Raw genomic sequence first — 22,600 nt, 5'->3', positions numbered from 1 at the left:
TGCCTACCCGCTGAGAGCCCAAGTTGGCCTTCAAGGCCGAGTTGTGAAGGTCTGTGAATGACCACCGCTCGATAGAGTGGCTGGAAGATAGCTATTTGGTAAATACTCAGTTTGGTAGAAAAATTTAATTTCTCCTCCTTCCAGTTGCTGCCCTCCCCCCCCCCCTTTTTTTTTTAACTTATTATCCTCTTTTTGATAATATGCTCTTAAGAGACCAGGTAGCAAGATCCATTCTGCCTCCATCAGTTTTGTTGGGACTGTCAGTGTGTTCCAGTGGCTGAGGGTATGGAGCACGCTCCTGCTAAGGCACACACAGTTCATAGAAGAGAGTGGTGTTTCCCCAACGCACCTCATTAAACGTGGACCCTTGGTGTCTTTATTAGAAGCGTTTACTCCTGCATCCCTCCCCTGGAGAACTGGACAAGATTAGGTCAGATCCCAGTCCCTGAAACTGGGGACCTCAGTCAACTAATCGAGGCTTGCTTCTTTGTAACCTGTGTGTGGCTAACATTGTGCACCCGTGTGTGCGCACGCATACACACACCCCAGGTTCTGCCTGCGTAGGTCAGGGTAGGAGACGGGAGGGAGGCAAAGATCTGGGTTCTCAGTTGGTGTGCCAGGTGATGCCAGGGACCACCCATTTGGGAACGTCAGACCAAGCATCATGTCACCTGGGTTCTAGTCTTACTGTTGTTCCTTCCTAGCTCCACGGCCTCAGGTTAAGTTCTCCCCATGAACCTCAGTTTCCCCCCAACTCTGAAACACGGCATGAGAACCAGAGGCCTTGGAGTAGCCTCAACAGCCTGTGAAACAGAATGAGTGGCCTGGCCCCTTCCTCGCTCCATCCTCTGTAATTCTAGTGTTTTTTCTGTCTCCCAAATCCTTCACTTTTTTTGGAAGAATTCTTTTCTCATGAGTGAGAACCGCCAAATTGGTCTTAAAATGATTAGTCCTCCTGAGAGTGTAGAATATGATTGTGTTCAATGAACTTCAGCCCACGTTGCCTTTTCTCTGCTAAAAGAATGAGTGTAATCTTCTTAGCTTTTACCTTTGAAGATGGTGCATGGGGCCCCCTGGCCTTCAGCAGTTATGGAGTGATACCCCTGTTATACTCTTGGCCAGTGTTGGCGATCTGAAGGCTGACTTGAGGCCATGGGGAATAGAAGAGGGGGTGACCCGTATTAGTCAAGGGGAGAAAAAACATTTCTTTAGGACAAGGGACAGATAAAAGTGAGAACCAAGGGAATAAATCCATGAGAAATGAGCGTCATCTTTCCTAGCTTCCTGTTCCCTTCTTTAAAATGTCAAAATTCTCTTCCCAGTTCGCCCAGCTGCAAACTCCATCGAACCTCTGTTATGTTGATCCAATTTCCAAATGTCTACTTAGTCAGTAGAAGTCTAGATAGACTAGACTGATTTAACTTTACTTAAAAAAAAAAAAAATTTTTGAGCATTCATGAAGTGCTAGGCTCTGTGCTAAGCTTGTTATGTGCAAGAATTTATTTAATCCTCAAAACAACCCTTCAAAGTTCAGAGATTATTATTCCATATTTAGAAGGAGAAGTGAAAAGCTTGAAAAGGTTACATAATGTGCTCAGCGTCTCAGAGCCAGGATTCGAATCCTTCGAAGTCTGTTAGCCCACGTCCTTTTTAACCCATTTTTGACTCTGTAGTCATTCTGCAGGATTGGTGCACCAGGTTACTAATTTAAACAGACATTGCACATGCAGCTCCCCTTACTGTTGGCCTGTTGTCATTCCTTTTAAGCTAAATACTCCTCCTGTACCCACCAGGAAAGCTCCGAGAGAGTAATTCTTTTTTCATACTACAACATAAAAGGTTGTATAAATCTGTCAGCCAGATTTTTAGGTGACCTTTGGACTGAATTTTCCATCCTTTTCTTTGCCTGTCATGGGAGTCAGTTGATAAGGGAATGCTAGACTATATTTGCTAATATTAAATGTTTGTATTCCCATATTTTAACAAAGAAGGGATGCTGTGAAAATTGATGGGGGTGTTGAGCTCATGGAATGATGGCATAAGCAAGCTGTTTGAAGGACCAGTGAGTATTGTAAATGCAAGACAGCTACTGTAGAGAGAGGAGCTGATTTCACTAGGTGTAATTTGTAGCCATTTTTGCATAAAAATAAAAAGTGAATTTGGTGAGATTTTTTTCTTTCAGTTGTCAAAAGTTTGTATTAGAACTGTTATCAATGATAAAAATCCAAAGCCCTTCCCAAGACTATATATGACATGCTAGTTTGCGCTAACAAACACAAACACAAATGTGTTTTGCCTCTTTCTGTAACCTTGCCTGTCTTCTATAGGGAAGCAGAGTTAGGGTAGTAGACTTGAGGTTGAGGCAAAATAAGGAACCTGGGTAATTCTCAAAATGAAAGATAAATCTAAGTGATATTCTTATGAAGAAAAAAGATTCCCTCCAGCAGCAAAGCACCAGGGTTGTGGAGGTGTCTGGGTGCACAGATTCTCCGTGTATGTTTGCCATGTGGTGGTACCACTTTTGACCAATAAAAGGTCAGCCTGGTAGACATTTGGACGGAACATAGAGGTAATGGTTTCTTTTGATGCTGGGAATTTGGACTTCCTTCTACTTGGTCTTTGTAATTGTTCCATCAACAATGTTTACCCCTAAATTAAGTCACGATTAATATTCATCAGACTCTTCAGTAAATATTGCCTCCCACCCTTAAATTTGTAGCATTTAGCACCACAGATGACTACTTGTTTTTGAAAAGAATAACAGAGATGCCTCCATTCCTCTGTCCCACGATAATTTTAAAACAAACCATTTTTCTTAATCTAAAAATGTTTTAGTTGTAACATTGAAGAACTTAGAACACTTACATAAAAAACAAATAACTGTAGAAAAATGCCATTGCTAACATTTTAATTGTTCTAACCGAGCCACTTTGGAAAACTGAATTCCTTTAGCATTATGTGTTCTGAGCATCTTTTAGTTTGGCTGTTCAATAACTGACTGAGGAACATAAAGTGGCTCCTAATATGGTATCATTTTCATTTCCTGTTTGTTGAAAGATAAATGCTAACACTGTAAGGCTTCCCCACCCCTACCCCCACTTCTTAATTTATTCCTCCCCGAACCACACCACAAGGGAATGAAAAGGAAAAAAAAAAAAAAAATCAAATGTGATATGGCTTGAGACTGAGTCATCGAGTTAGGATAAGTTGAAAGCTTTTTCCTTCTTGTTTTTCTACTTTTTCCCTTTTCTCTGCCTTCCCCCAATTCTTGAAACATCCTCCTCCCTTAAAATGCACTTCGATTTTAAAAAGTGAGTCTTACTTGATTTGAGGGTGGGGGGAAATAATTTTAGACTTACAAAAAATTAATTGATATTTTAAAGATTTAATGTTAATTATGTGACATGGAAGGACAGAGTCCCTTCCCAATTCTAAGGCACTATTTTGGACAAATCGTCTGTAAACGTCCTGAACTGAGATTTTTTTCCATCCATTCCTCTCCTCCTTCTTCCTCCCCTCCTCCCTCCCTCTCCCGTCTCATATTAATCTCTTCTGTGGAATTTCCCCCAAATTCCGCAGCTTTTCTCTTAACTAAACCGGTATCTTTGGGGGGATACATTTCCTATCTCTTCTACAGTCATCATTATGTCCCCTATGCTCAAGTGTCTTGAACTGTTGAAGACACCCTTGTGTAGGAGACAGTCCAGGGCCAGCATAAGAAAGCAGCCTGTTAACAAATAGCATCTGAGTCCCTACTATGTACATGCAGTTAGGAACTCATGTACCTTCAGAAGAGAATGTTTTCTAGAAGGAGGAGACTTGAATTTTTGTCACAATGTGACTGGCACATAGTAGGTACTCAGATACTGAGTCCGTGAATGAGTAAACACTCTGTACATTTATTTGGAAAAGGGGACTTGTCCCCCCTTGTAGCTATCTGCCTGCCCTGTTAAAATTGCTTGCCTGGACTGTCTGCCTCTCTGTCTACTTGTAAAGAAAGATGGAGTTAATTTTGCATAAGTGTATCTGTGTGTCTAGGAGTTTCTCCACAACCACAACAGATGAATTTACGAGTTTTCAGTTCCCTAGCTCATTTTCCTTTGGCTTCCTCATGAATCAGGTTGGTTAATAGGCGTGATTCACGGTTTTGTCTTGTAGCTGTCTGTGTTACATGGGACTCCTTGGTGCCAGTAGGTCTAGGACTTCCCAGTTAAAGGCTCATGCATCTTGTGTTGAGAAATCACACACCGACACCTCCAGTACCTCGGAGTTTGGCAGTGGTCGTATAAATTTCAAACCGATTAAGCAGTGATGCAGGGGGTATGCCAGGGGGTATGTATCATTTTGGGGTATTTAAAGAGTAATTGCATCTGTATTCAAAGAAATAACAGAGCATTTTTTCTCCCTACCAGCTTGCAAAAGACAAAGAGCGCCTGCAAGCCATGATGACCCACCTGCACGTGAAGTCTACAGAACCCAAAACTGCCCCTCAGCCCGTAAGTACTGCGTGACATCCAGGGGGTACCTGACACTATTTCTTCTCTGCTTCCCTTCCGCAAGGAAGGAGGATCCCTAGTCTGGCAGCTTTGAATATTGAAAGACTTAAGTTCCATCTGGTTCTGGTTACCTTTCATGAACAGCGCAGTGTGCTGGGCATTTAGGGAGATAATACGGGATGATTCAGGCACAGTCCTCAGCCACGAGACCCCACAATCAGCTCTTCTTTGGGACAGATGAGTGATGCTACCCCAATATACTAAAACATTCTATGACAGCTCTTTGGAAGGAAAAAACAAAAACAGAACAAAAAGCAATCTTTCTGATTTCTCATTGGTGGAAACACAGAGAGAGGACTGGCAGACCAGGAAGGCAGAAGAAAAAAATGTATGTTGGCATGGTCTAGCCAAGAGACAGTGGGTATGAGAAAAGGGCTGAGGGGTGGTCCAGTCCAGTCTGAGAGGAAAGGAGGAGGAAATGTTAAAAGAGTTAGAGGCTGTAAGTACCGGAGAACATCTAATGGTTACTAGAGATGGAAGTGAAAATGGCTTCTTCAAAGTGAGATCAAACGTGGTACCCTGAAATTACATCTCACTTCCAGGAATCTCTTACTACTTGCCTTATTTCCTTTTCTTTGACCTTGAAAAGTGTCGTTCAAGCACAGACAGTGTCCAAGTGGAAGGGTGCTGTTGGACCCCAGATCCTGTCTTGGGCCTCACTCCCTGTTGTACCTTGATGGTTTTCAGTTATGTTTCTCATATACTTATACAGTTCTCAATATCTAGTTGCTTGAACTAATTTTTCACAATGGAGAGAGTGCTTTGCTTCTTGATTTTTAAGATTTGTAAAATTTAAGGGTACACTGCTTTTATTTGATTTTGCTTGGAGTCACTGTGTGAAAATTAATTGAGCGTTGACAATCTATAGTTAGTACCAGCAATTTTAATCAATATGCAATGATGCAGTGTAATGGCAAAGTATTGGTTTATCTGTTTTGACTGGTTTTTTTCTATAAATAAAGCAAACATACACCATATATGTATGATTTATGGTGATAGAAATAAAACAGAGTCAGACTATTAACCCAGCAAATATGGTAGCCTGCCAAGATGCAGTTGGCAGACAAAATTAATGTCTGAAACAGAACACATTACTGAGATATAGGACATAAAATCATTAAACACTTTGCACATCCATTTTTACTAGGAAAGAGCCCTTGGTTTCCATGTATTTTGCAGTAAATGGCTGTAGGACCAAACGTGTAGGCCACCCGAAAGAAAGAGTAAGGCCTTTTAGTACTGTGGAGTCATTAGTCAACCCTGCTCTAGGTGCTATTCCTATCAACCCCTTCTTTTAATGAAGCTCCTAGAATAATGTGAACCCTGCTAAAACAAATTGGTAAGATCCTTGCATGATCCCACTGAGTTCTTCAGTGGTTTGAGCTGGTGGCAAGGGGAGCTGATCATCTTGGAACTCTCTGGACATCCTTCAGATGGTTTCCATTCATTAGGGAAATGGTTTTCTCCAGGATAAAGGGTTTGTGTCTCTAAACCCAGCGACAAGGGAGAGAATGAGATGACTTACTCCATGAATTAAAAACAGTAATATGAGGTTAGATATTAAATATGAGGATTAGAATAATGTGTGGACTCAGCACTCTAGGAATGGACTCGTTTAGGATCATGAGGCTTCTTGGTGAGAGGAGGGGGGATGAAAGCAGAAAAGGAATCGAGACGCCCTACGGGGCACTCCACGAGCCATCATGGGGCTGGGTGCAGGCCTGGAGCGCCATATACATAAGCTTCCAGAGGCCACAGAAGGGACCCTTGGGATTCTCCATGAGGACCCATGTTAAGCAGCCAGTGAACAGGGAAGAGCTGTCCTGGCGGAAACATACAGGGCAGGAAGGTTTGTCTTCATTAGTATTTAAAAAAGTGTTTTACATGCTAGAAAATTATAACTTGGAAGGGGACCTCCTACTAAATTTATTTTTAACTGCTCTATTGAAAATTCTTTACGACTAGTCAACATTATCTCTTAGTAGCTCAGCACAGTATTTCTTTATTAAAAGAAATAGGCACGAATATTTTTGACTGAAAAATTAATAGCTTTTGAATTCATACACAGCAGGTTTTCTTTTGCAAAGAAGTCCAATATCGCTGCACAGCACTTCTATAACCATTTATTTGGAGTCCAAGTCAAACCTTTGACAGCTAGAGCAGTGCTACAAGCCAATATAAAGAACTCCAAGATGTAAACCAACAATAGGCCGCCTGTGTGAGGTTTGCCATTGTCAAATACATAGATTGTTTGGATTAGTTTATGTAAATGTACTGTTGTATTACCCTTTGGAAGAAAAAAAAAGATCACATTTGTGTGTGAAAAGTGGTTCCTTTCACAGGCAGCATTATAAATCCCTTATCCTTTAACTTACATGTAAGAAGTAAAAATTGGTGCCTGACAAGCAGATATTGTGTGACACTCTGTTGCCAGAGAGAACCTGCCTTCTTTTCATTTATTTGAAAATAGAAAATTTTATTATAGATACCATCTTATAAATCAGGAATTATTAAAATATGTATAGGTGAGGCATTGGGAAATTAATTATAAAAGGTAGACATGTAGTGTTTTGCACACATTTTTACTTCCTTGCTGTAAAAAGGGGAGGGGGCACAGGCATAGAGCAAACCCTCAATTCTTTCAACTTTAGGGATATAGAGTTATCTGATCAGTTCTAAGGTGTAAAAGACTCCCCTTTGCCTGTAATTAATTTATTCCTCCCAAAATAATAGAATGCACAGTGTATGTTCAGACGCACATCCTCCTAGACTCTGATTTGAAAGAAGCAGTTCCTGGGATTCAGATCTAACCCTTGCTGGGGACGCTCATGTTAGAGTCTTGCCAGGAAGTTTGTGAAGTTTTTTTCTTTTTTCCATTTCTGTTTAAAAGGAACTTGGTGTTTATTTTAAAATCCTTAGTCACTAAGTGATAGAATGCTTTGCTGTAAACGTTGCTTTTCACTAAATGCCATTTGGGTGGTAAGTGTCGTTTGCTGTGTCCAGTCATCCAGCCAGTTCCCATTTCACTGCATCACAGAAACTGCCAAAACCTTCTTGGATTGTTCTGACATCAGCCCCTAGACGTGTTTGCTGGATCCTGTTGTGGAACTCATGTTCCCATTTGGCTTGTCAGAGGATATTCTCATCTGGGGAGAGTCCCAAGTTTTCAGACGTGGGTCTGACCTCGACCCCTCACCCTGGGAAGCATCTAGGTGAGCTGAACAGGGGTTCACGGGCGTCCTGTCCCACAGGTGCCTCCTGTAGCGTCTCTCCCTGCTTGCTTGAAAGTCTTCTAAAAGGAGAAAAACCTCTCCTTTTGTAATCATACCCAGGACTCAAATTGCAGTGCGCGGTGTTTTTGTAAAGAGAATTTCTGAATTTAAAATCAAAGTAATTGCATCAGTGAATATTTGTGGAACGTGCGACTGGGAAACACAGGGTAGGAGAATAGGACGGACCGTGCCGCCCTCGAGTGTGTCTTGTGGGAGAGCTGCGCTCCACGTGACTGTGTGACCACCGTCCCTGGCAGTGGGAGAGAGGAAGACTCGTGGCACCAATGCCATCTGAGATGCGACGTAAAAGAGGAATGGGAAGGAGAAGGAAATCCGCGTTCATGCTTCCTGCCGAGGGTTAAGATAGGTGCAGGTGTTTGAGAAAGGGAACTGGGAGAGGAAAGTCTGTGATGAAGATCAGAGTGGAGGAAGGCAAAGAGTAGCCGATGTCAGCCAAAAGAAGCTTTTGATTTGTAATGTTATTTGTAAGCTTTTAATGTTACTAAGGCTGGGCCACGTTTACCAGAGCAGCTGCAGATTCTAGCACGGGAGTTACACAGTGGTTAAAGCTGGACCTGTCACGTCGTCAGAATGGCCACGAGTGTTGTAGGCTGCGTTTCCAAAGATTCATCTCTTTTCCAAGTTCAGAGGAGCACAAGTGAAAAATCAAGGCATCGTAAACTGTCCTAATGAGAGTGATATTCTTTTGTTCCCAACGCAGTACCAGTAATGTTCTCGAGCTAAACAGCACCATGGGTTGCTTGAGGGCGAATTCTCCATGGAGAATTTCCTGAGATGTTTCTTTGGAGGGAGGCCGCACTCAGAGGATAAAACAATAACCACCACTACCCCTGAGAAGCATGTCTGTATTAATACTTGATTAAGTTGTTAAGGAGTTTTGAAAAAGACTTTTTCACTATCGTAATGTCGGGAAGATACTGTAAATCATATTTTATAATCTTGAGAACATGAGAGGTAGGTTTAGCTTTAGGGTATTCCTACCCTCCAGAGAACAGCTCCCAACCCTGGTGAAACCACATTCCTTCAGGTTTGGTGGGCAAGTAACTACAGTGTAGGTAGAATCTCCTTTCTGAAAATGTTATAAAACACAGGAACTTGGCTATTTGAAGCGAAAGGCAGTATTAGATTTTCCTTTGTACACAGTCTCTTTTCCTCCAACCATAGCAATTAGGACTGTTTGGAAGTAGTTCTTAGCTACTATAAAAACTGTGTGTGTCCCCCACCAGCCCCCCAGAAGTGGAGGGGGGGTCCTTTAACTCTTAATGAAATGGATGATCCTGTGGGCTATTGGCTGCAGCCTGGCTGTTGAGTTGGAGAAGTAATTTGAGGCTGTCATAAAAAGAGATTTGCAAAAACAAGCAATGTTTACATATGGTTTCTCGTGAAGCCCCCGTGCTGAGGTTCGGTGTCAGTGGCGATCGCCTTCTCAGTCACTGTCCTAGACGGGCCCAGATCTCCGGTGGTGTGCGGATGGAGTTGTGCTCAAGGTCACCCCCTGCCCAGCAACACCCACCTACCCCGCCCCGCGGTCTGGGAACATCCCTCTGGTTCCTCCATCTTCAGAAGGGCCATCTCTGACCGCAAGGGATTCGTGTCTAGAATTCACCTGCTCAGGTCAGTCAAACCAGCAACAAAAAAACGAGTGGGCACAAGAGTCCCTACTGAGCAGCGGGTCCCTCAGAGTCTGGGTTTCAGGTTTGCCTTTTGTTCTCAGAATCTGTTCTGAAACAAGGCAGGAACACAAACAAAAACACACAGGAATTCTGATGGGAATCCTTACGACAAGTCTGTTTCTGTCCTGGGTTTACTTCAGCAGTGCGTTGATTTTTTAAAAAATGGGAGTGACTCACCGTCTTCTAAAGACAGAGCAGAGGTTACTGTTTAAAAACGAAAAGATAAATCTTTCTTTCACAGAGGGGCTCAGCAGAATATTGAGTATTGGGCAGCTGATGCGGTTCCAGTTGTTTGGATGGGTAAGATTTCTAGGAGAGTCCCCCTGGAACTGTCCTGGGAGAAAAACCGAGAGTTGAGAGTGGACAGAAATTAAAAAATAAAATAAAAAACCCTATGGCAATCTGAAGTGACATAAGAATTCAGCTTTTGGCTGGCGTTTCAGAGATTATCTTTGCCGAAATCATCACATGATGGAAACTCGCCATGTAGAAAATATCAGAGTTACTAACTTTTCTAAACATAGCAACTTCTTTTTAAATAGAAAATGAACACAATCTGAAAAATAGGAAAAGAAACCCTCCCAGTCCCATCCCTTCCTGCTCTAGGCCCCAAGAAAAAATTCTGTCTTCCAACCTGAGCTACAGTCGGAATGAAGCACTTGTGCGTTCATTTTTAATTGATGAATGTTTTAAGCTTTAGTAGTTTACAATTCAGATGAATCTTTCAAGACTACAGCACATCTCTCACTGTTCCCAGTTTGCTCTTCTAAGTCTGTAATTAATTTGGGGGGGGGGTTGGTGGAGGGGTCCCCTTTTTTTCAGAGAGACCTTAATTAAAAGAGCAGGTTTGGTTTGAACACAGAACCTGTCTTGAAACGTTCCCCCAGCTCCATCTTCTCACCCCCTAGTGACCTTCCTCCCCAGAGATGGTTTCTCCTCGAGACCAGCATGTGATCATGCAGCCGGAGTTTAAAAGTTAAGAAACTTCGATCACACTTGACAAGGTTGACATTTCATTAACTTGTTGGTTCAGCCTTCAAATGATTTCACGAGGCGAAGCCCCCTCTATTTGGAGTTTACAGCTTTTTGTTCTTCCTTCCCTCACAGGCTACAGTCGTGTTTAATTTGGAATCAGGGCTCCTTTGGCAAATTAGCAATTAGAACAATTTTGTGGGAATATGTATATGTGTCATTAGTTTCCCTGCAAATTAATAGCAAGGGCAGAGGTCAGGCAGAAATTTTCCACTTGACTGCAGTTCCTCTATGGAGACTTGGCACTTGGTTCTGGAACAGCCACAGCTGCTCTCAGCCACCCTCTTCCTCTCCGAACTGTCTTTTAATTAGTTTACCTCATAGCCATCATTACAAATATTACTGCCTCCCCTCCTCGAAATAAAATCACTGTTTCTACAAAATATTCCCGTGACATCTTGCACTAGTGTGCATTGATGGTGGGTCAGTCGATTGCAGCATTTAATCATTAGATCACCTCCATCCACGTCTCCTAATGAGGGTCCTTACAATATATTTTTATCTGGTAATTAGCCGAGATTGGCTGCTTCCTCTGTGGCTTATTAGAGACAGCCCAGCGGTGGGTGTGAATCACGGTGTCATTTGTCAAGCCTGGTAAAAATCCCCTCTCTGCTCTCTCCTGGCTTGGTGTTGATTTCCCCTGGTTACCTGTGTTTCACAGTCTCCAGAAAATTCAGCTGCCTCTCTGTTGTCAGGGATTGTGCTAACCGGGAGGGATTTTCTGTTTTACTGTTGCTTTTGGGGTAGAAACGGTCCAAGTCTTAAGACCTTTGCCAGAGCTGCAAGAATGACATTCTTTTCACGTTTTATGACTTCGTACCCATATTGTGGGGCTTGTCTGTTCTTGTAGGTGAGCTCCCAAAAGATGGGCCTGCACTTGCTGAATGTTTCTGTGAGTTTGGGCTTTTGGCAGTGAGCTAGAACCCAGTGGACTTGATGATCTTCCTCACAGAACTGGAAAGGACCATGCATATTTCTTGAGGACATTGTATTTATATTATCATTTTCATTACCTTTTAAAGAGCACTGTGGTGTTTAGGGTAATGTTCTTCAGCCAAGAAGCCAGAAAGCAGAGTGGGTTCTCGGAATTGTTTTATGATTGTGATGCCTGTTTTCCCTTCGTCAGTGTCTGCGTTTGATGGTAAGCCCTCCAAGGGCAGCAGTCGCCTGCTCTCTTCCTGTTTTGGTCATTGCAGTTTCCATTGCCGTCGTCTGCTCGGAAATATTTATTGAATGCCATTCATAAGCAGGATAAAAGCTAATCCCCAGGTCCTTTCCAAAAATGAGCATGTTGAAAAAGGAACCTGATTCGTGTTTATTTTTCCCATTATCTGGGCAGAAGGAGAATATTATACAGAGGGCCTAGAATCACAAGTGTGTATTCGATTTTGAGTCCGGATTGTGAATATGGGCAAGTTATTTAATCTCTGATGAGACCCTGTCTGCTTCTCTGTAAAATATTAGTGCAGCATCTCAAGTATCCGTGATGGCGTGAGAACTTCAGTGAAGCCAGGCAGTGGCAAGGGGCTTACCACATTGTGTTTGCAGAGGGCGCCCATGACTTTCCTGGGCATTCAGGTACTCTTAGGCCTGACAGCATCTGCTTTTTACAAGTTGTGTATTCATGAGCATTAGACCAGCTGCTTGGGCTGTTGGATGTTTAGATATACTGTTTCTCTGCTTGGTCAGTGAGTAGGGCCCAAGGTGAAGAGGTGGTTGCCCCTGCCTTCCCCCGTGACCCCCAGATCAGTTCCATCCTGTAAGTGCTCTGCAAGACTTTAGCACTTGCTCTGCAAATGTGTGTCCTGAAGTTGCCAGCATTGGTGAAAAAGAGCTCCCAGCGTCTGCCCAGCTTACCGGGGGATTCCTAAGGATGGTGCCATCTCCATAGCTTGCTCTTATCAGGTAGCAGGGAGCCTGGGGTAGGAATTGGGTGGAGCTGGGAGGAGTGTGTCTGATGTTGGCTGAGTCAGCATTTCAAGGGAGAAATAAAAAGGAAAACCCAACCCAAAGCCTCACCCAGTATTCAGTTTCCAGCACCATGTTTATCTTTTTCTGTCAGTATTTCCTCAACAGTATTTGACATTTCTCACTACTAGGACATGAGAAAGGTTGAGTCTTCCTAACAAATTGGACCTCTGTTTTTATCTTTTTTTGATTAGATCTCAGAGGAATCTAATTTTTAATAGTTTCTACAAATAATGCTTTGGATTTAGGACTCTTGCAGTGGTGAAACAGACTTAATTTGTTAAGTGATTCAAAATTTGGTTTCAGGCAGATTTTCATACTGTTAGTGAACCCAGGTCTAGCTGCTCACCACTCAAAAGCCGGTAAATTGGCCAAGTGGGTGGAAAGGAAAGCTTGCTTTATTTTGGATGTCAGCAACGGGGAGTGGGGGGAGGCGCCTGTCCAAAGGCCAACTCCCTCCGCTGATAATCAGGGGGCAAGAGCTTTTATAGACAGACAGAGGGGGCTACATGCAGAAACAGCGCAGTCAGCTCTGACAGTCATCTTGAAGTTGGTCATCGGTGGTCTGCCCAGCATCATCTTGATTGTTTTCAGTAGTTAATCTTCATTTCCAGGGTCGGTCAGTTCCCATTTCCTTGAGGCCATTTCCTGGGACTGTGGCAGCTTCTGTCATGGCTACATTCTGGCCATCATGTAGTTAACTTCTCTTGCCTGGTGGGGATTTCAGTATCTGCAAAACAGCTTGCAGGACGTGGCTCAGAATATTATCCATAGCCCCTGAGGAGGGACTAAAGGTCTGTGACTGTGCCTCGTGGCTGCAGTATTACTATCGGGTCTCCTCTGTTTTCCTGTGTTTCTTCTGCGTGTTCTCACTTCTCTGATCAAGCTTATTCCTTGGCTAAGGCTTCTCCACAGGCAGGCAAGGACATGGTGGGTGGGAATGAGGACCACAGGCTCCTGCTCCACTTTGATACCAAGTAATCCTGCTCTGCTAAGCTCTTTTGGATTGGAGGTAGCTGCAGGTTTCTGCCTGGAAAATCCCATGGATGGAGGAGCCTGGTAGGCTGCAGTCCATGGGGTCCCTAAGAGTCAGACACGACTGAGCGACTTCACTTTCTCTTTTCACCTTCATGCATTGGAGAAGGAAATGGCAACCCACTCCAGTGTTCTTGCCTGGAGAATCCCAGGGACGGGGGAGCCTGATGGGCAGCCGTCTATGGGGTCACGCAGAGTGGGACACGACTGAAGCGACTTAGCAGCAGAAGCAGCAGGTTTCTGAGAGAGCACTTCTGGGTAAACTGCAAGAACTGTGTCGAAAACAACCAAGTTCTTCCGTGGAGCCAGATACAGTGTTTCAGTAGCAAGCAGATTTTTGAAGGGTGGGGGGAGGATAGGCTTATATTTCCAGTGTTTTTAAGAGAAACACTTCAAGGCAAAGGCAAAACAGGTAATAGGAAGGAAGCCCCAAAACAGGACTCGTTCGTCTTCCCCCATGCTACTGCAAATAACTAGTAGGTATTTCTTTACTTGAAGCACTAGATTACTCCATTTTGTTACTACACATTTGAAATTAGAAGGAAAAAAATGAGATTTTATTTTTTATAGTTCCAGATCTCTCCTATGCCATGTTTGTTTTAAATGAACAGATTCCAATCCTGTATTGGATAGAGTTTAACGAAGATGACACATAAAGCTTTCAAAGAGGAGTCTCTGCCAGCTGATGGAGCTAAATGAATGTTTAGTGGATTGGTTCCACTCTTTTTAATAGGTCATGGGCCAGGCCTTTCTGCAGTAGTTCTCAACCCTGAAGTTTCATCATGGAGTTGAGTGAGCCTATCCCAGTGTGGTGCAGCCACTGGCAACATGTGGCTGTTTAAATAAAATTTTGACTTTTATTGAGAGTAAGTAAAAATAGTGTCTCTGTTGTACTAGCCCAATTCAGAAAGGTTTGTCACAGAGCTCAGGTCAATACCATTGTATCATCATTGTATCATCTCAACTGGTGTTTCCTGAAGCATCAGTATTCTTTGGGGCTACACGGACTCTCTCTCCCTCTTCCAGCTTTACCAGGCATAGTAGGCTATAAAAGAGGGGTGTGAAGTTGTGATTAAAGAAACATCATGACCCAGAATTTCTCACACTCATCAGGCTAGGTAACCCCTTTTGTGTCTGTAAATACTTAGTTAACTGTCTTCGAAAAAAAAAAAAAAACTGTCTCAGCAATAGGAAAGGAGAACATTGCAAGAGATATTTAATAACCTATATGTGGAAAGAATCTGAAAAAGGATATGTGTGTGGATCTGAATCACTTAGCTGTGTACCTGTAAGACAACTACAATAAAAAGAATCATAGGAAAGGATGCTAGAAATTTTAATAAACAGCTTTTACATGGGAAGTCCCTCCTGTTTCAGCTGGTGATAAACGTCTACGTAGAGGCCTAGCGCTGGCCAGGCCTCCCCGTGTCATTCCCGCTGGGCCTCGGTGCGCTCTCGGTGGCTCTTCTAAGCATTCTCCCTTTCCTCACAGCTGAATCTGGTGTCCAGCGTCACCCTCTCCAAGTCTGCGTCAGAGGCTTCTCCACAGAGCTTACCTCACACTCCTACGACCCCCACCGCCCCCATCACTCCCGCCACCCAAGGCCCCTCCGTCATCACCACCACCAGCATGCACACGGTGGGCCCCATCCGCAGGCGGTACTCAGACAAATACAACGTGCCCATCTCTTCAGGTAGATCCTCTATTTTTGCCTCACATAGAGTTGTAATCAGCAGTGCTTGTCGACCAGCCTGTTTGTAAAAAGTGATAATTAATAGGACAATGATTCTTATTTAGCAGATATTGCGCAGAACCAAGAATTTTATAAGAACGCAGAAGTTAGACCACCATTTACATATGCATCTTTAATTAGGCAGGTAAGTAAACAATGCAGTTTGTGAAATTGCATCAGAAGGTATATGTGTACAGGGATATATTGATGAAGTAGATTTAAAACCGTTTAGTATGCAAGCATGCTAAAACCTTTTCTATAAGGTTTTTTAAAACTGCAATATATAACATAATTGCTTTTGATTAAGTATTACAATACGATGTGATTATTAGGAAATTCATTTCACACAACAGTGAAAATGAGCCTGTTTAAAGATGGCAAGTCAATTATCACAAGCTACAGTAATCTCTGATCCCTAGAATTAATCTGGGCTCTAAATAATTACTGAGCTTTAATCAGCTAGTGAAATGTTTTGCATTTCTCTTTGATTCAGCTTTATGAATGACTAATAAATTAATATTTCTGTACGGAAACAGAAATAAAAACTCAAAACAATTAGATAATTCCATTTTGAATTTTGCTATTGAACTGGTAAATAGAACCATTCATCTTAGATCATTTCGTGAAACCTTTCTCAGGCTTTAGCTCAGCATCACAATTAGTTTCTATTTTCCAAAAATTGTATAATGACAGTTGTGCTGATTTGGTCATAAATTATCTTTTTCCGTTACTTTCACTTCACAGGCCATTCTCGAATCTCCAGAAAAGCAGCTAACACTAAACGAAATCTATAACTGGTTCACACGAATGTTTGCTTACTTCCGACGTAATGCCGCCACGTGGAAGGTAAGCTTTGTTGCAGGTGTGTTTAGTCTTGGATCTTGCCGTTTACAGGGGAGAGTTTGTTGTTGGTAACGTCTTGTAAGTTACAATAATATTGTTTTGATACATTCAGAGAGTCTTAATTTGTAGGAATATTGGATTGAGAAAATAATTACTGTGGCGTTAAAAATGCTGGGATGGAAGACTCCCGTACTTTGGCATCACATGGACCAAAGTTGTCTGCCTCTCTCTGGTTGGAATGGGAAGGAGGTTGTCTTGTGTACACAAACCTCACGCCTTGAGGTCTTTAGCCACCATCAGTATTTATTTCTGCAGAGACTGCATAGATAACTTTTTTCTTTAGCCATTAGTAATGTGGAAGAATGAGGAGGTAAATGTGAGATAAGTGGAGAAGGCTGTACACCCCAAACACCAGCACAGTATATGGAAGTTACTACAGGAGAACCCTATATGTATATATATGTATGTGTATGTATGTATAAAAGTTGTGTGTTTTTTTTTAAGTGAAGAGACTGTCAGATATTCATTTAACTGTGGGGAAGAAAAGTAATTATGAAATAAATGACTGATACCATTTGCTCTAGACAAGTCATCCATAGCTCCAAGTGGGATGCCCCCAGCAAGGCTTGTGATCATACAACAGTCCTCAATCCAAGTTCCACAGTTAGTGTATAGATTATGTTAGTATTGATTGCATTGTATTAGATTAACCTTTCAGCAATTTTTGGATTTCCTCACTATAATTTCTGTTTTAATAATATTTTTGCTGTAGAAAAAGGGGCAGGTACTATTGGAGATTAATTATTTTTGCATATTTAATATCTAGAATTCTTATAACCCCCCAATTCTAAGACATTTAGAAATATTTAAAATGCAAATATTTTACATGGTTTTATTATAAAGATGATAGGGGTTTGTTATAGGGTGTAAATAAAACATGCTTTGCTTGAACTAGAAGTTTTCCTTGCTGCTTATTCACTTTATATGGGAGGAAATCAAACATGGAAAATACATTTCCTGTACTACATTTGTCATAAATTAGCATTTTTAAAACAAAAGGAATATAACCGTAGAATTAATTCTTCACACTTACAGAGTTATGAATAATGACCCAATGTACCTTTTTTCTATTAAGACACATGGGCACTGAAGGAACTTGGTTCAAAATATTCCTTTCTCTTCCTCAGCCTGCCCCGAGGAAGAGAAAATATAAAATAATCTTCAGCTATGAATGCTTTTCAGAATTTAGGAAGTATAAACATGAAGCAGACATTTTCTTCTAATTCCCTTTTACAAATAGCAAATGATCAGATTTTAAAATAATTACCAGTGTTGAATGTGATATTTAGGCTCAAATCTTGAGATTTATCTTTTTCATTTCTGTAAAGTGCCGGCAAAAATGCCATTCATATAAACAGTCCTAGGTGAAGTATTTAATGATTCATAAATACATACACTTTTCTCTCCATGTCCTATTTGTGCTGCGATCTTACACAAAAGTTAAAATTCCAGGTAAAAGTGATGACTGAGAAGAGCTCACTCACCTTTTCTGGGAAATTCTCTATTTCCAGTTGCTTGTGCTTGGATGTACAGTCTTCAAAAACAGAAACTTAAGTTTTGACCTTACATCTTAATTTATATGGCTGTACAATTTAGACAGTTCTAGAGCAGTCCTGTTTTTCAGACATGGCTTTTTCAGTTTTGTACATCTGATACTTACTGTGAAACAGTAGATATGATAGGATGAGGAGAAATGCTGCTTTCTGTTCCCAGTTTGGTGTCCTCTGGATACATGTACTCTGGATTTTTTTTTTTTTTTTTTTGGTAAGAAACTTGGGTTTATTTCAAGCACTTCAGTGTTGTTCTAGGAGATAAAGAATGCTAAGGGTCTACTGTTATCTCTGCCTTTGTGCAATATAAAAAAGAAAATGCTTTTTAAAGACTCATATATATGTGGAGAAATATGTCCTACCAAGTATAATGCCAAATATTTTCCAGAGATTGTTGTTTGATAGAAACCTATCAAACCTGTTTGATTCAGGGGTATCCTTTTGTAGTCACTTGAAAGTCTTGAACCCACCCCAATTATGCTGACATTGCTCAAAAATTCCTTGAGTATTTATCCTATGGCTTCTTTCTGTGAGCAGTTCCATCATGCCATGTGATAAAATTTATCTCATTACCTTCTAAATGAGACCAGAAAAATCACCCTTCTTTAGCATGACTCCTCACAGAGTCACCAGTGGTGATTATCCAAAAATGGAAACACCTCTCAAAGAACAGATCAAGATCTGCCCCTGGAAAGGATCAGGGAGAGAGGAAGCGGTGAAGGGAAGGAATACAGAATGTTTGAGCGATAGCAGTGTTGCTGAAATAAAGTGAAGGACTTAGGAGGGATGTGAGGTGTGGTATTAGTATCGTCTTCTTATGCCCCCATTGTCCCCTTATTCCCTGTAAGAAGAAAGTTGGGAGTAAATGACATGGGTTTCTTTGAAACATCCTCCTGTCCAGTTTTGAGTGTCAATAAGTTCAACCAGGAGAACTGAAGAGGTGAAGCTGTGCTTGGTACTTTACCTGGTAAGGGTTGTGGAATTTCCTGAAACTCAGGAAAGGTGAGATGTTAAAAACTCTTCACCCTTCAGTTGAGCTCCTCCTTTGGTAGGTTACATATGTCAAGGGTTTCAGTTCAGGAGTGACCAGAATTTACTTTTTACCCTAAGAAAGTTATATGTAAATAGAAGCCATCAAATTGCCATTGAGAGTTCTACTCATGGTTCCCTTTGGCATTTTCTCTGATAATTAAAGCACTTACCCCTAGTAAGGGCCAGCTTTTATATATTTGGGAAGGTAAGGCATAGCTTGATAATGGATGCTCATCCAGTGAGGGTCATGTCATCCTCTGATCCTGTCAGATGCAGGAGGCGGTGCTCTCAGTGGTAAACAGCCAGTGTCCATTTCTTCTGAAGAAATCTGAGAAAATGGGTCAAAGGTGTTAAAGCCAAAACTTCAAAGAATAAAAAAGCAGCAGCAAAATGACTTAAACCATTTTTGTATGAGAGATAGTGAGTTTAAAGGTGACAGTTTTAAGCTTGTTTCCTGATTTTAAAGTCATATTAACATTACTTTTCTATTTTGGCTGTGAAACATATTTGGGAGCTAATATTTTAGTATGAGAGACGAGTGGGTTTAAAAGGGACTGTTTTATGCTTGTTTCCTGATTTTGAAGTCATATTAACATTACTTTTACATTTTGGCTGTGAAACCTGTTTGGGGGCTAATACACATATTAAAAAATACTTCTGGTTAACTATTACCAGAGATTAGGCGAAAATGCCAAAGTACAGTTAACTCATCACTTTGGATTTTGATTTTTCTTTTTGGAAGAGGCACCCTTCAGCACAGGAGGGTCCTCCTAGGGGTGGGAGCTGCAGCTCTTGGGGATGGGTTTACAACTGTGGGCTGTTAGGCTGAATTTACTGCTGTTTTTGGAGTCTTTTTCTTATAGAAAATGTTCTCTCTTTTATACTTGCTGCAGAATGCAGTGCGTCATAATCTTAGTCTTCACAAGTGTTTTGTGCGAGTAGAAAACGTTAAAGGGGCAGTATGGACAGTGGATGAAGTAGAATTCCAAAAACGAAGGCCACAAAAGATCAGTGGGTACGTCCGCCATGTTTGAACTTCTTAGCCTAGCTTGGATCGCGCTAACCAGTGTCACGTAGAGGCTTTGGCTGCTAGACGGTGTTAGACCAAACACCTGGTTTCACGTTGTCTCAGTGAAGGGAAGCAAAAAAGCATTTCATCCCTCCTGTTTTGTATGCCCGCCAGTCCCCTGCCCTGCTTGCTGGTCTCTGTTGCATCACATGCTAGTAGCTTTTAGGTGGCGATGCATATTAACCCTCACAAACCATTGGCTTATGCTTATTGCATTTTATTTTCTTTTTCCTGTTCCCTGTATTGGATGTCTGTTCTGCCCCCAACCCTGCCTCTCTCCTTTTGTTGCCACTTCATCTCCTTTGCTGCTGCTCCTATCCCAGGGTGCCATTCGCACCAACCTCTCACTGCATAAGTGCTTTATCAGAGTAGAGGATGAGTTTGGGTCCTTTTGGACAGTTGATGATGAAGAGTTTAAACGTGGCCGCCATATTCAACGAGGCCGTCCTCGCAAATACTGCCCCGATGAAAACTTTGACGAGCTTGTCGCACAGTAAGAGCCTTTACTTGCTTTTGTTTTTTGTTTCTGCTGTTGCTTTGGCTTTGCATGGTTGACTCATCCCATAATAGTTTTGCATTTCACCACGTAGCAGTGCCACGGCTTTCTGCAACGGAACTAAATCGTGTGATTTGTACATGTATTGCTCTTGTTTCCCTTTGGAACACCAGCGCCCTGAATAATGCTTTTTTGACGTCTTTAATGCAAATACGGGTTGTCTTTTGATTCAGCAGCTTTACGGGGACCCCTATAACTCAGTGCTTTTGCGTGACCCCTAATTCCTCCAAGTGAAAAGGAAACTCTTCTTTAGAGTTAAAATGTGTATTTACTGGGGTAAATTTCTTTTATTGGCTCACACAGTATAACAGTATAAATGTAGTAAAAATGAATGATAAAAGTGCTCCAAGCATAGGAAGGAAACTGGTTAACAATCCATCTACTTCCTTTAAGGATCATTGATCAATGTAGGTAATTTCCTCCCCAAAACCACCCCCACTTTCTGACCATATCCTCATGTGTGATTTTTTTTTTTTTTAAGTATTTTTATCCTTCCTATCTAGAGATGTTCTTAAAACAGTATCTTGTCATCATTTGGTCAGTAAATGGACATATTCTTGTATGCTCACAAACTTGGCTGTGCGAGAGAGACGAACCAGCCTTGGCTGACCAACCCTCCCTGGAGTACCCCTCTCTTTCCTTTTGGCAGTAAATGAGCTTTGAAGACTTCTTCTTCAGAGCTACCCTGCCATTCCTCTAGCATTTGTTCTAGAACTCAAATCCTGAAGACGCTTAAGAGCCAGGATTCCTCCCGCCCACTCCCAGGAGACCTTGCTCACTGACATCCCAGAGCATCAGCCTTCCTGCTGGCGTCAGGGCGGCTGCTCCAAGTTGACAAAGGCTCATCCACGGAGGAAGTGCCCAAGCTAATTATTACATAGTCCGCAGTTTTACCCCCAGTTTGCTTGAAGAGCAAGGTCTGTCCAACTCAGAGGTGTTCACACAGACCAGCCCCTGGTGAAAGGGAGAAACCCGACTTTGCTTTGGGTTGGGGACTGGGAGACATTTCTGATTTGGAAGGATACCAGAAAGCTTAAGACTTAGCAAAGAACTCGGGGGGTGATTGTGTTTAACTTTGAGTTTTTATCTTTCTCTCACACAGTAACCCTTCCCTTATTAAAAACATGCAGACCAGCCACGCCTACTGTACACCTCTCAATGCAGCTTTACAGGTAAGACGAGCGGCCGCCCCGACTCTGTGGCGGAGGGACATGTCTCCCCCACTCATTTCAAAATATATTAGCCTCGCTCTAATTAGATATTAAATTTTAATTCCGTTAAACTTTTTTCTTAAGTGCACAAAGCATCGTACTCCCTGGAGGCAAACACATCGGGCTGCTTCAGCATTAGCAGGATGCTTAGCATTTTGAATATTGTGGCAAAAAAATTAAAAGTTCACTTATTAATATTTATCAGCAGTATCATAATTTCCATCCTCTTATTTCAGAATTTCACTTGAGGCAAAAATACCACAAGTGTAATTACTCTAGCACAGCTATTAATGTGCTGGATGATAGGCTACTGTATCACATGACCTTCTATTGTTCACGGGTTTAAAGAGAAAGCAGAGCTTTTTTATTTCTTCTCCTTCTTTTAAAGTCTATTTTAGCATCTTTTCATTGCGGAGGGAGGAGGCTGGGTCTGGTTCGCTTGGTAAAAGTAAACTGTTTTTGTTCAAGCGATAGAGTTAGACTCTAGGTTTCCAGCAGATTGCTCAAGGTTACATAATAAGCTTGCAGGATGTTTGTCTCCTACTGACAAACCAAGCCGTCCTTACGTAACCGGTGTTACCAGTGGTGGGGGGTGAAGACACGGGGTTTGAGCAGGAGGTAACCTCCCCGATGTGAGTACCAGGGCAGCCCTGGCATCTGTCAAGCCTTCTAATTATTGCACATCTCAGTTACCAAACAATCAAGTCACGGCCAAATCGAGAGAGGACTGGAGTACACTGTACTGAACTTACCTGGGCAGGGCCGTCCTCCCGAGTTCATAGGTGGACAGGGTCCTGGGGACCTTCGAAGCCTGTGTTCTTGACACAGATGTGACGAAGTCTTGTGCCCATTCAATGGGCCAAAATTAAAATTTCCCGAGGGAAGGGCACAGAGAAGCAGATGTCTTAAAAAGGCTCCTTAAGGGGATGATAGTGATGAAAACACAATGGACACACTCGGCATTAAGAGGAACAAAGTTGGCTGAGGAG

At 42.0% G+C, this 22,600-nt stretch overlaps 1 protein-coding gene across 13 annotated transcripts in view; it reads left to right on the top strand.

The window, feature by feature from the left end:
• The window catches only part of FOXP1 (forkhead box P1), a 627,798-nt gene that overhangs the window by 591,546 nt on the left and 13,652 nt on the right, over positions 1–22,600 (top strand). For 12 of the 13 annotated variants that reach the window (XM_027523924.1, XM_027523929.1, XM_027523928.1 and 9 more), the window contains 6 exons: positions 4,413–4,496; positions 15,050–15,251; positions 15,356–15,435; positions 16,035–16,136; positions 19,669–19,790; positions 21,503–21,572. In XM_027523924.1, coding sequence (XP_027379725.1) covers positions 4,413–4,496; positions 15,050–15,251; positions 15,356–15,435; positions 16,035–16,136; positions 19,669–19,790; positions 21,503–21,572 — 660 coding nt within the window. The remainder of the gene's footprint in view (positions 1–4,412; positions 4,497–15,049; positions 15,252–15,355; positions 15,436–16,034; positions 16,137–19,668; positions 19,791–21,502; positions 21,573–22,600) is intronic. The other variant, XM_027523937.1, reaches the window with a different exon arrangement.

The sequence above is a fragment of the Bos indicus x Bos taurus genome, chromosome 22 (assembly GCF_003369695.1).
Source record: "Bos indicus x Bos taurus breed Angus x Brahman F1 hybrid chromosome 22, Bos_hybrid_MaternalHap_v2.0, whole genome shotgun sequence".
Lineage (NCBI taxonomy): Eukaryota > Metazoa > Chordata > Mammalia > Artiodactyla > Bovidae > Bos > Bos indicus x Bos taurus.
This window is presented reverse-complemented; position numbering and strand designations above follow the sequence as displayed.